Below are 14231 nucleotides of genomic sequence, written 5' to 3' on the forward strand. Positions count from 1 at the left end.
AGAAGTGGGATTGGATAGATGGCACGCCTCAACATGAAGATGCGGCATTGGCAGGAGCAGACGATTCCTAGTTGCGAAGGGGTAGAGAGCGTTGCTGGGCAGAATGCAGGGTGCTAGTTAGGCTGTAACTGATGATGTCCTTCACGAGGAGGCAGGGGAAGTTAATAAAGGACTTTGACTTAAAACTTAGCCACTTAGGCTTGACACTGGCTAGGTTTGCTGCAGTAAACTTCCATCGGTTTCCAAGGCAGCTAAGCAAGGTGATTGATTGATTGATTGATTATTTATTGTTTATAGGGCTGGCTGGATGATGTAGATTGTAGGTGGGGGGGGGGGAACGCCATGGCTAGAGGACAGTTTAATTGCCCAGGTAAAAGAAAATTAGGGTATTAACCAAGCTGTGACTGGGGATGCAGAAAAGAGAAATAGAGCAGTAGGGGACTTGGTTCTGAGCAGGTCTGGGTGTGGACTGACGCAGCACTCAAGTGCATCGGGACTGAAAAACTGTAAATGTTAGCAGCTCATGACACTGTGTGATTTACATGCTGAGTCTGTAGTTAACAGCCACTGCTTTCTGGAATGAAGAAAGAAACAGAAGAAAAAGGGAAGGCGAATGTGACTGTCCACTCAGTTTGACTGAGACCAAAAATAGGCCAGGATAAAGTCCAGTGGTTCACGTGACAGAGACAAAAAGAACGTTTCATGTGTCCAAAAGGATAACTGGCTGCTGGTTGGATTTTTATTTTAAATCCTCTGTAACGGCCCCTGCTTGTGCCCCCGGATGATAATTTCATCCTGGCTCTAAGAGGCAGGAAAAGGTAAAAACATTATTTGTGGCTAATTTCACAAAAAGGAATGGTGTCCAATATCTGGCTTCATGCCCACCTGGCTCCTGGGTTCTGTCACTCCTTATCTGCCCCACCAGTGTTGGCCACTAGCACCCCAGGGATGGTACCTACCCTCTAGCGGGAGTGTGAGAGCGGGCCCCTTCAGTTCCTCAGTCAGACACATGCTAAGGTTTGCATTTGGTAAGAACCCCAAGAGGGAGAAGTTCTGTGCAGACGAAATCTCCAGCTCACTGCGTGCAGCTGGACAAGCTCTTCAGCTTTTAACTCCCTTCTGTCAAATGGCACTCATTGCAGTGTCTCTGTGGGACACACTCTGTTCCAGGCACTAGGGAGACAGATGGGAGCAAAGAAGACAAGCACGTGCACCTTGATGGAGCTTCCACTCTAGTGAGGGAGACACGCATGAACTACCTAGATGTCACAAGGCATTATGTGATGGAGAGAAATAAAGCCGATTGCAAATAGAGGGTGATGGGGAAGGCCTCCCTGAGAAAGTGACGGGAAATGATCATCTCCCCCCACCCACACACACACAAGTTGGGCTGTTAAGAGAATTAAAATGGTTTCTGTGTGCACATCTGGGAAACCCCTGACCCAGGGCCGGCAGAAATGGTAGCTGTTATCTGTAAACAATAAACTTACAAAAAAACACAATAAAACCTTGACTTTGGGCTGTTGGGATTTAGTTCTTGTATGAGACAGAGAGAGAGAGAGAGAGAGAGAGAGAGGGAGGGAGAGAGAAGTGTTATTCTTAAAGCCTGTGTTCCTAGAAAAACAATTCTATTACTTATGCCACCCGCATAAGGAGAGAAAAATATGAAAGCAATGTCTCCAAACTTACAACTGCCTCTCTGCCCCTGCCTAAAATCTGACGTCTTAAGCAAGAAAGAGGTTTGAGACATCAGAGCAAGAATTAGAGACCCCGTGCCTCAACCAGCAAGGCCAGAGTTTCATCCACCTGTGTATTTCTCACTAGCATTGTGTTTGTACAGAGTACGTGCTTGATAATTATTTGTTGAATGCAGGAACAAATGTGTCCTTTTGTGATCAATGTCACAGCGCATTTCACAGCTCAGAAAAATTGAGCTCTTTCTCTAAAGGTCCACAGGAGGACCCGTGCCGTGCTTGGGCTAAGGCATAAAAGACGCTGATGGTTTCAGGTAGAGCTAGAACATCGAACGTGCAGCCTTATGCTGGATCCAGTTCCGGTTTCTCATTTATCTCCCCTGTATCCACACCGAATTTCCACAGTAGCTACTCCAGACTTTTCAACGGACTGGGTATGGAAATCACTTGGGAAGGTTCCCAGGATAGCACCTTCCAGTGCTGTGGTTGGCTGAACTCTCCTCTCAGCCTGGTTTTTCCATCCCCAGACTCTGGTGACACCTCCAATCATTATGGTCCAAAAGGAGTGTGATTACTTGCTGAGAATTAATGAGAAAGACCTTATACAGGATTCCTTTCTCTAGTGAGGGGCTTCACACGCCAAGGGCAATCTTCCACAGTCCTTGGAGGGAGCTGGGGCTCACCATTGTTCTGTCCCCAGCAATCCCAGGGAGAACATGAGTGTTTCTGGGAGCAGCAGAGCAGAGGAGACAGGGCAATGCCAAGGGGAAAAAATGCTACTCGGCTTGCAGTTTGGACACTCTGCCCCTCCTCGGTGCCCTGCCACCTGCCTGCTTGCCACTTTGAGGGAAAGGCCAGTCACTCTGTGATGTCTACACTTTCTTCAATCACTAAGCCTTTTATTCAGGGAAAGGAGCATCTGACTGAATCACCCCCTCATTGTTCCAGGACACTTTCTAAGTCCTCTTTTGGCTTTTCCAGGACCCTATTTCCCCCCTTACAACTGTAAAGTGGACAGTGCGTGTATTTATGGTTGAAAATTGGCTGCTGTAGCGAGTTTAATTTTAAAAACAGAGTTCTGGCATATATTCAATATTACTATGGACATGACTGTTTCTAGCATTTCCCTGATAAGTGATAAAGTTCAAGGACTCAAGTCTGTGTGGGAGGTTTCTCACATCCACCAAATTGAAAACCTACTTGTTGCAATAATATTTAATAGGAACTGCTCTCCTCAGTCTTACATATGGAATGTTCTTCTCTCTCTCTCTCTCTCTTTTGTGTGTGTGTGAATTTGTGGGATGAGAGTTAAAGACATGTCCTCACTTTGCTTTGGCTATATAGATAGGAGATAACTATTATAACTGGCTTTAAAAAAAAACACGTCTTTAAAGTAATTTTTACATTAATCACAGATTCTCATAATACTACATAATGGTCTTACTTGGCTACTCATGTAACACACACCACAAACCAGTTTCAAAAACTCACATATTGAAGCTGGAATGTAACCCATGATCCAACAGGCACGTTCAAACATTTTAATTTCCTATCTTAAATTGTCTCCATGTATGTTTACATAATCTATATAATCGAGTTCCAGAAAGGATTTGAAGCAGTTCGCACCCCTATAGTGTTTTCCAGGAGCCAGTTTTAAGCCGCAAGCATCACCACTGTTTAACCACAAACCTACTTTTGCTGATTTTTATGAAACCCAGGCCTGAGAGAAAGAAGTTCGAACAGGTGGTAACTGTCACATCGGTCCTTGACTGTCCTCACTTGAAGTCAAAGCTTTAATGTTTTCGCTTGGAAATGTGAGGTTGAGTTTCTCTGGGAAATTCTAGAATGCTTCATCTTTTTCCCAGGCTCCTTCCAATGTGTGTATTGTTCTCACATTCTTCCAAATGCTCTCACCAGCCCTAAATATTGTGACAGGCAGATCCTGAGGCTGAGGACAGAAATGGTCTCATTTCTTACTCTTTCCAGGCAGGCCAGCTCATTTTGTGTTTTCAAAATTAGGTGAGCTGTTCAGCAGTCAATCAGTGAGGGCCCAGTGGATCCCGATGGGCCAGATCGCACAGCCTTCTGCCGGCTCCCCATCAGCACCCCGGAGCTCGGCCTGGGTGCTGACATTTCACAACGGTTTGTGGACGGGAGGAGTCCTAAAACCCGAGCAGGACCAGGAAAACCAGCCTGGGAAGGGTCACTCTGGGTAATAATAAATAAGATTCCCCACAAAGAATGAGTTCTCCTTCTGTGTCCACGCCCTGTGAGCCGCCCTCTGCGTGCCTGAATGCTACAGTACAAAACAATTCGGAGACCTGGTAATTCCTGTCCCCACTCTACAGGTGGGGACACTTAGCATATAGATGTATGCCACACCAGTGGCCACACTGCATTTAAGCCCATTTTGGTTTGTTAACAAGTTCCTGTTGTGTCTGGTCTTACTTCAGAAGAAACACAGTATTAAATTCCTTTTCAAGAATTAAAAAAACACACACACAAAAGCCAAAAACGTATGGTTCCAGCATATTCCAGCATACTCTCCAGTGGGAAGAATCAAAATAAGGTTTGGCAGTTTCACCTTAGAATTCCAGAGTGTCACCTTGCCTTGGGTCATATGTAGGCCACAACCAGTCAGTGTTTCAGAATGAATCCTCTTTGGGGGAAGAAAAAGAAAAAAAAAAAAAAAAGAACACTTCTTTATTTGATTCTGCAAATACAGAATATAAAGTAATTCCAGTTTAAATTATCACATATAAAATATACATTTAAAAAGGACATTAATATGATCACTGAATACAGATTGCATCATGTCATTAACCAAAGAACCTTCCATGAAATGTGTAATTAATTAGGGGTAGGTCTTTTCAGAACAAGGTTTTTCACAGGTGCAGTGTGAGAGCACAGCCCATCGGGGCAGGTCTGGCCTGACATCCGTGCTGCTTTTCAGGACAGGCTGGCACCTGGAGGCCCCCGTCAGCTCGTGTGTCAGTCACAGCAGCCTCAGTTATCAAAAGATCCATTGCAGGGCTGTATATTTTAAGCACAGTTGAAGAATAGCTGGGCAAAAAAGGGCCTTTCAACCATGGGAATTCAAAAGCAAAGGGCCCTCAAGAGGCAATTTCAAAACCCTACTCATTCAGCTTTATTCCAAAGCTTAATGACATGCTCTATTTGATATAGTTAGGCGAACTGTTTCATCAAAACCTTTATCCGGAGCTTGGAATTGCAATATTAGGTTTGTAGGTTGGCTCCCTTGGCCATACTGCAAGGTACTGCGGAGTGCTGGTTTACCTTTGACAAGTACATAGAACCGGCGAGGTTGATAAATGACATAGGAAAGGCCACTCTTATTTTTATGTGTTGAGAACTTACCATAGGCCATGCTTTGTGTCTTTCGCATTCAGCTTCTTTCCTTATTCCCACCCTTTGACATATAATCTCCAATTTTATAGGTGGTGCAGATGAGTCTCTGAGAGGCGAAGTGACTGGCGAGTGTTCACACACACTGAGCCTTAAGCGCCGGACATGCCTCTCTAAGCTGGAGCCTTAACCATGCGTCCCGTAGCAGGTGGTGACAGGCATCTCAAGCCTTGAATTTGTGCTTGCGTTCTTACATTTCTGAGAACAGTGAAGCCACTGTGGACAAGGGTCTTTGCTTCCTTGTGGGTCACAAGGTATGTGAGGTAGATCAGCCCTCTGGTTCAGCCAGAACTGTGGTTCTCACAAGGCCTCAGGCTACGCCCCATAATTCCCTCCCCCTCTTTCCCTGCAAGGCAGCAGATGAGAGGATCTCGGTTGCTTTCGCTTCCCCAGTGTAATCAGACTTGGGGTGAATGAGAAGGGCCCAGAAAAGTTCATACAAGAGAAGCAAACCAAAAGCCTTGTCTCTTCTCTGCTTGGGTGTAGACACTCCCAACTAACTCACTTGTGCAGGAGCGCAGTCATTTCCTCCTGAAGATGACACAATTTACTGGACAGATTAAGATTAAGCCAACATCTAGGAACAAGAGTGGACATTATCTCAAGTTCCCTACATAATACCAAGGGTTTTTGCTGGTTGGGTTCTGTCTTTCTCAGACTTTTGACCTTTCAAGGCCAAGTCTATGGCTCTAGTCATGTTTCCCAGCACATGGTTATCTTTGCAGACACAAGCTGTAAGGACTCACAAAAGGATGGCCACACAGTATGGCAGGAGAACTTGCCCTGTAGTGGAGGTAAACTATTTTGCTCAAAAACTAGGCTTCTGGGGGTGCTTGGGTGGCTCCGTCAGTTAAGCGTCACATCGGCTCAGGTTGTGATCTCCCAGTTTGTGGGTTCTATGCCCCATGTCGGGCTCTGTGCTGACAACTCGGAGCCTGGAGCCTGGAGCTTGCTTCGGATTCTGTGTCTCCGTCTCTCTCTGCCCCTCCCCTGCTCACACTCTGTCTCTCAAAAATAAATAAATGTTAAAAAAAGAATTTAAAAACAACCATAACAAAACTAGACGTCTGTGGTTTTGAATTCTCTTTAGACTTTACTCCTAAGCTCTTATAACCCAGAGTTTTTTCTGGAGCAATGTGAAAAGTGGAAAGAGGAGAGGGATTGTTTGTATCTGTTAGCACCACATGCCTGAATGTTTGCCAGGCACCAAAACTAGCTTTTTCAAACTGAACTCATAGTCTTCCTGCACAAAACTGTTCTCTCCTCCTGTGTACCCCGTCACAGTTGAGGATCTCCCATCCACGCAACCATCTAATGTGGAATCCTCAGCCATCCTTATCACTCCTCTGCTGCTGCCCGGCCTTGCACAATCTAAGAGGGAGCCACTCTACCTCGAAAGTCTCCCTCAACCATTCTTCTCCTTCAATTCTCATTCCGTTGGTAAATTTAGACCTAGGTCATGGCTTGTCATGACTTATAAGATACACTCCTATTTTGTCTATCTCCATCTTCTCCCCCACCGTCACCGTGACCATCCATCACCCTGTAACCAGAACCAGATTAATAAAACACGGATCGGATCACATCATTCTACTGCTTAAACTCCTTCGGTGCCCCCCCACCCCCCACTGACAAGAAACTTAAGTTTCTTGTAAGATTAACCTACCTTATAGTTCTATCTCTTACCAACTTTAAAATCTTTTCCCAATTCAAACACACATTCTTGGACAATATCTTTGGTCACATGGGATTTCTTACCCTTGCCCCAAACTCTAAGGACTTTTATGTCCCTTTGCCCTTCTTATTTCAAATTGTTTTGTCCAAGCAGAATTTCCTGCTTCAAATATTTGCCTTCTCACCTTTCAAAGCATAATCACATGCTTCATTCCAATATTCCTCCAACTACACCCCAATAGAGTTCATTTATGACACTATCATAATCTGTATTTATATTGTATTATGAGCATTTGTTGAGCATTTGTGCATGTGTGTGTGTGTGTGTGTGTGTGTGTGTCCCCTTGCCTTCTCCCATCACCAGAACCTGAGCTCCAGATCCCAAACTTCGAATTCTCTTTGTATTTTTATTTCCTAGCTCAATAAAAGGTTCACAGTAGATGGTCCATAAATATTGTTGAATGAACAAACGGGCTAGTGAACCCCATTTGAGCAGGAATGACATTCAGTACAGCTAAGACAACACTGTGAAGATGTACAATATTATATTAGTTGTATGATAGTTGAAACTCAGGCACAGTGAACCAAAAAAGGCTAAGAAGACTGAAGATATTTAAAATTCCCTAGGAGGTTCAAATAAACAAAGGCTCCATATATAACAGTAGCTTGGTCTGGTAATGGGGTGGGGGGTGGGGGGCGGTGGGTCACAGAGAAAGCTAAATGAAAAGCTAAACTTGTGTAACGCTGCTTTTACTGACAGGCATATTTCTTTGAAAATCAGTTAAAAAATTCATCTAGTGACTGCTTCCTACCCGTCATATTGCTCTGCAACTAAATCACAGCCTCGGGTTACCGACTGCTAAAAAGTGTTTGGCAAACACAGTGGAATGAACATTAAACACACCCCTGTGTACAAGTAACACCCCTGAGAGCCCCGGACCCAGCTCCTCCTGACAGGGCTCTACGCACAGTTTTCTGTTTCTAGGTGTTTGGTTCCACATCGAGCTCATGTGTTTTTACAACCATTCAATTGTCACATCGAATCCAAATCAAAGTGACGACTGGTAACTGCCTGCAAGACTAGCACATCGCAGTTCCTCCTCTGTCTCGGGGTCTTTCCCATGAGACCCAACTGATTTAATTTGCTTCTTTTCCCCAAAAAGGCTGTGAAACAACTATTCCTTCGATCCAAAACCAGAGCTTCTGGCAAGGGAGGGAAGATACTATGAATGTTTGTATAGCTATAGAATGACTACAAATATACGTGTGGGTATCTTTTGCCTTTGATGTCCTACGAATGATCTCAGTCACAGACATTAAGAAGCAGAATAAATAGAGGAGGTATTTCATGCCACACTTTCTGACTCTAGACCTTAGGTGTTACATATATAGTCATTTTCACAGGACCTGGGAATAAGAAAATCTGACTTCCCTTTAGTACCTTGGTCTTTTTACAGAACTGAGTGGCACCAGCATTCTGGTTGGTTTTCATTCCAGGGTGGTTCCATCACTCTGAACACTTACCTCTTCTCTATCATTCACATCACAATTATTTCAATCCTTCCAGTTGGCAGATGACCTGGTCTCGGACATTTTCACCGCCGTCGGCTCAGTGACGTCAGCCTTGTTGTTGATCCTCTTTCTGGCGGTGGTCGCTTCCGTTATTGCCTCCAACAAAAGGGCAACTCAGGGAACCTACAGCCCCAGCCGTCAGGAAAAGGAAGGCTCTCGAGTGGAAATGTGGAGCATGATGCCACCCCCTGCAGTGGAGAGGCTGATTTAGGAGCATCTGTCTCCTCGAGAAAGAGATCTACACACTCGTGAACGTGATGACTGTATCTGAGCGTCTTTCCGACATACCTGAACATATCAATTTACAACTGGGGTCTCATTGAAACAGTGGGGAAGATTCCTCTGGCCTCCTTAAAGCCTTTCATGGTGGCTCAACCTGACATCATTGTTTTATTATATTAGCCAGTGACAGAGCAATGTTTTCGTGCCAGTGATCTCAGCCTCATAATTAGCAAAAGTATCTTCCAGAGCAGTGTCTTCTGGGAAAAGCTCCAGTCACTTAGTGTCTGGATAGTTAAGTGCCTATCACTTAAACTTTTTACCCCTTACATCCTGGGGACACCTTCCTTAGTTTGCTCATTAGCTGGAAACCGCATTTTTTTTAACACGAAAACTACAAAATACATTTCTCAATCTTCCTATCCTGTGGTGAAAGATTTTAGTTGTATGTATACCTACGATGAGATGTATACTTTCCCCCTTTAATCATGGGTTCAAGAAAGCCATGGGAATAACCTATGTTTAAAAAGTGACCCAACATCAGCTAATAAAAATGGAAATGTGGCTAATCTCCTTTCTGAGTTGTTTGTTTTTTGGGTTGTTTTTTTTTTTTTTTTTTTTGCATTTTGTGATATACATGTGACACAAAGTAGCCTCAAGGTGCATTTGAAGAATCCTCTTGTGAATTAGATCTTTTAACTAGATCATATCAAGCATTACTTTTGAAGTCATGGCTCTCTATAAGGGATAGCTGAAGGTCAACACACTTCCCTAGACAGAAAACAAGAGGAAAACACGAATTCTCAAACCTAAAAGATCAAGCTTTTTCCTTCCAACTGTTCTTTGATAAGTCAGAGTCAGCGTCAAATAGTGACATTGTCTACAGGTAAGAAAGAACCCCAAAGTGAGGTGTATGCACTTTAAGGGGTACGTGTATAAGACTATCTGTGGGGTATGGAGGGAAAATACTAGGCCTTTTATTTCTCTATATATTTTTCCCCGACGATTTGGTTAGAATTTTATGTATGTTTTGAAATTAAAACATTAAAGTAGCATATAGATAACAGTTTGTATGTAGTAAAATAGCATATAAATAAAAGTTATAGTAAACATGTTTATTTCCATATATATATATTTATCTGGGGTATGGTATATGCTCAAAAAATTTAATAACATGAATACTTTAAAATCTGCTCTAGAGCAATCCATCCTTCTCAACCACTGAAGGGCATCATTCCAGAAATTGCCCCTCTCTCTTCCACGTCATGTTTTTCCACTGAGCTGGATCATTCCTGTAGCACCAAACATGCTGTCATATTTCCTATTATATAAAATTCTCTCCTGCAGCCCACTTCAGTTACCATCCTATTCCTCCCCATTTCTTTTAGCAAAATATCCCCAAAAGAGTTTTCTATACTCTCTGCCTCTCCTTCCTTTCGCCTCATTCTCTCTTGAACTCAGACTAATTTGGCTTTTGCCTGCACCCCCCTCCATGAAATAGTTCACGTCAGGGGGGCCGCTGATGACAGCCACATCGCCAAATACGGTGGCCCCTCCTTAGTCCTCGCTCACCTGAGCTCTCAGCAGCCTTTGAAACAATTGTCATTGTCTTCAAGTACTTTTCACCCAACAAGACACCATTTCTTCTTGATTTGCCTCTTACCTCACTGTCCAGCTTTTCTCTGTCTTTTTTCTTTTTTCTTTTCTTTTCTTTTCTTTCTTTCTTTCTTTCTTTCTTTCTTTCTGAGAGAGAGAGAGCATGTGCCTGCTCTCAAGCAGGGAAGGGGAAGAGGGAGAGGGAGAGAGAGAATCTTAGGCAGGCTTGACATCCAGTGCAGAGCCTGATATGGGGCTTGATGCAGGACTCGATCTCATGACCGTGAGATCATGATCTGAGCTAAAATCAAAAGTCAGGCACTTAACCGACGGAGCCACCCAGGCACCCCTCTCTGTCTCTTTTGATCATTTCCCCTCATCTCCCTGACCTCTGCTTTATCACAACAAATCACATATTTTTTTGCTATTTCCCCTGACTAGAATTTAAATTACATGATGACAAGTTTTGTTTTTTGTTTTTTTTTTTTAATTTCACTGCAGTATACTCTACCTAGAACAGGCCTAGAACACCATAAATATTTTCTGCATAAATGAACAAATAACGAATGACTGGTGTACAAATTTGTACCTGGTACCAGAAAATCCCAGAGTGGCTCAGTCAGTTGAGCATCTGACTTTGGCTCAGGTCATGATCTCACAGCTCATGAGTTCAAGCCCGCGTCGGGCTGTGACAGCTCAGAGCCTGGAATCTGCTTCGGATTCTGTGTCTCCCTCTCTCTCTGTCCCTAACCCACTCACATTCTGTCTCTGTCTCTCTCGAAAATAAATAAACATTAAAGACAATTGAACAACTTCTTAATAGAGGTTTACATGGGAAGGATAAAAAGAGTTCTTGCTTAAAGGAAAAAAAAGTAGTTGAGTTTAAAAAACTACCAACTAAAAAAAAAAAAAAAATCAGAGTAGAAGTTGGTCCTATTGGGATTAACACAGGTAAGAAGAAAAAGATCACAGTCAATGGTAATATTTTAAGTTTAAAAAAGACGTCTAGTTAATCTGGCTATTCACCCTCTTACCGTGTCCAGTTTAGGGATTTGGCCAGGAAAACACATTCAAATATATGCATGAATGAATGCATGCAGGCATGAATAAGTGAATTGTTCCTTGTGGATGCTCCAAACACAGGAGGTAATTTACAGGCTGGCCCTGCAAGCCAAATCTCTACATCTTTGAACAAGCTTATGCAGGAATGCTTCAAAATTAGCCCCAAGGAGTATTTATTCTGAAGTATCTTTAACAAGATAAACCTCACCTTTAGTAGAAAAATCCAGCATCACCAGGGTTGGTGCAACTTTCGCTTGATACATATTTTTGCAGTTTGTGTTAACTTGTTTTCAAAGATGGCCCAAACCATTTCTCTAGCACTCAGGCTCATTCGCACTGCGACATTGCCAGCCCTCCCATCAGGAGGCGGAGTCTGTTTGACCTCCGCCTGCGTCAGGGCTGGAATGACCAAGAGAATGTCATGGAAATGGTGCCAGGTGCAAAAGGCTTGCAGCTTTTTTTCCTCCACCCCTGGATAGAATGAAAAAACCACGTGGAGAGAGAGGCCCAGCTGTGCCAGCCTTCCCGGCAGAGCCCGCTTGCAGCCACCGTGCCTGCTGGATGCAGCCACATAGTGACCCACGTGAGACCAGAAAAAAAAAAAAGAAAAAAAACCACAAAGAAACACAAACCCCAATCAATCCACAAGGAGAAATAATAAGTCATCGTTTGAAGCCACAAGGGTTTAGGGCGGTTTGTTATACAGCAACTGGTTCCAGAGATACAATTATTCACACCAAGGAGGTCAACTAAGGAATATGGCAATAGGCCGTACTTCTCTGATTCTCATTTCTTTCGTTCCAGAACTGTTGCCCTAGGAACGAACGAGTAGACTATGCAGTATCCATCTGCATAATAATTAGTACATTACTAATAAAATATGACAAATGTATGCCTGATTTCTCTCAGAGTGGAAAGTTAGGTGAGGATCCATTAAATGCAAACACAGCTCTGGGTGGCGCTAAGGGTCACGGTCCTTCCAGGGCAGCTGCTCACAGGCTTGGGACAGGGGTGGAAAGTGGACACAGTCGTCCTACTTCCTGCCCTGGGTGAACGCTGGCGGAAGGCAGCCGATGGATAAAGCACATCTGGTGTGTGTTTACGAGGAGTGATGGGAAGGCTCCTTCAAGCGGCCTCTCACAGGGCTCGTGTAGTCACAGTGAGTGCAAAGAGAAGCAGGAAGCGACAAATGATTGTAACTTAAATCAGCTGTCAAACCTGCCCCTATTTTACTTCCTAAAATAATCACCGCCTCACAGGTCCTCTCGCCCCGGGTAGCCATGATTATTACCATTACCCATTAGTATTAGTGGCAGTAATTGTAGAGGTAGAACTAGAAGACATCATTGTAATGATAATTTTGATTATTAGAATGATAATGAGGGATCCTAGAGGGAGCTCCAGCTAAGGGCCCAGGCTGTATTTCCCTTGCTGCACTACACGCAGCGTGTCTCATTGAAAACCTTACGACAGCTCTTTGAAAGAGAAACTTTCGTCCTCCTTTTAAGAGCCTCTAGAGACTAAGGTTTGAGTTTCTGACCTGCCCCATCCAAGTGATGCGACCTGCCCGGAAAAATGGGAACAAAACACTTCTGTCTCTCCTAGGCATATTATAATGCTTATTAGTGTCGAACACTTAGCTGTAAGCACACAATGTGTAGCATTCATTATTAGCATTCAGATAAGATGTCAGGAGGGCTAGTGGCTAGCACAGGTAACAGTTTCTTCCACCTTCCACTCTATCTGCTAAGCAAACCATGCGAGTAACCACTCTTCTTCCCCTCCTTAACATCACCCTGTGATGTATTTGTAAAATAAGCAGGTTTTGTGCAGAGAGAGATTATTTTTTCACATCATTCCCATAAGTCACAATTGCCCCGTGATGGCTCTCCCAAAGAAATCACTTCGTCTGTTAAGACTGACATGAATTGTACATACTACTTATAGGCTCTCAATAAAATGTCAGAAAATAAATCAAAAGGTCTCAGGTTTCTCAGTCCCCCAAACAACTGACGATAAGAATAATTTTTTAAAAAAAGTTTTGCTTTAACAGACATGATTTTTCCCCCCAGGCTTTGAGGGATTACTTCTTAAGCCTCTTTTGTTAAGAAATCACAATCATCTAGAACATCAAGAGCAAGAAAGATTGACCCATGTATTTTGATGTAAATCATCCTTTTAATGATGATTAGCTAGCCAGCTTCACCTGGTTTTATGCTCTATGGGGTTATGATTCAAACCTTGAAACTTTCCTTAATTCTGGAGTGAATATGACCTTTCACATTTCAATCTGCTTCCAGCAAAAGTGCAACTTTACTATTGTGCATTGCATCGAATAGCGCTGAAAAAATTCATGTTTCCAATTTAGGCCCATTCTTCTGTGATTTGGTCCCCAGGCTTCACTTTACATGGTTCCAGAAACCTGGGAACGACATCCATCAAATATATTTGGCAGCACTGGCCTAAGGAAAGCTGCTTTAAGAACCAGTCCCAGAGCCTCCCGATACGGTGGGTGACAAGGTGACAACATCCCCTTGAAAACTGCTCCCAAATCCATCGTCCAGCTCTAAGTGGAGCACCTCTTGGAGGTACTCATGGTTTGCAGGCTGAGGCCTCAAAATCAGAGCTCATTCGGGGCTGAAACAAAGCAAACCCTGAATGGAAACAAGTGTATGTTGTTAAAAGTCCCCAGAGTATAGGTGCTCGAGAACCCTTTTGTGACTCAGCCCTTTCTGTCATGGGTTTGAATATGTCAGTTCATAGGTCAATTCGTTCAGTAGCCTGCTCAGCATCCAAAAACCTTTTTCTGCTTGGGGCAGTTATCCACAAGGTAACTTCTGGGTTAGCTTCCCCATAACAGAGGTAATTCAGAAAACTTACTTTACCAGCTCATTGCTCTCCATTTGAACAATTTGGGAATGCTTAATTTTGCAAAAGGATAAACAACTAAACACTAACCACCAAGAGTAGGTTTAATTTGATAACATT

At 43.4% G+C, this 14231-nt stretch overlaps 1 protein-coding gene across 1 annotated transcript in view; it reads left to right on the forward strand.

The window, feature by feature from the left end:
* Positions 1-9143, forward strand: part of CRB1 (crumbs cell polarity complex component 1) — a 132229-nt gene extending 123086 nt beyond the window's left edge. Inside the window, exon 11 of the mRNA XM_042976687.1 lies at positions 8362-9143. Coding sequence (XP_042832621.1) covers positions 8362-8577 — 216 coding nt within the window. The 3' untranslated portion in view covers positions 8578-9143. The remainder of the gene's footprint in view (positions 1-8361) is intronic.
* The last annotated feature ends 5088 nt before the right edge of the window (positions 9144-14231 follow it).

Source organism: Panthera tigris, chromosome F3, assembly GCF_018350195.1.
Source record: "Panthera tigris isolate Pti1 chromosome F3, P.tigris_Pti1_mat1.1, whole genome shotgun sequence".
Taxonomy (NCBI): Eukaryota; Metazoa; Chordata; class Mammalia; order Carnivora; family Felidae; genus Panthera; species Panthera tigris.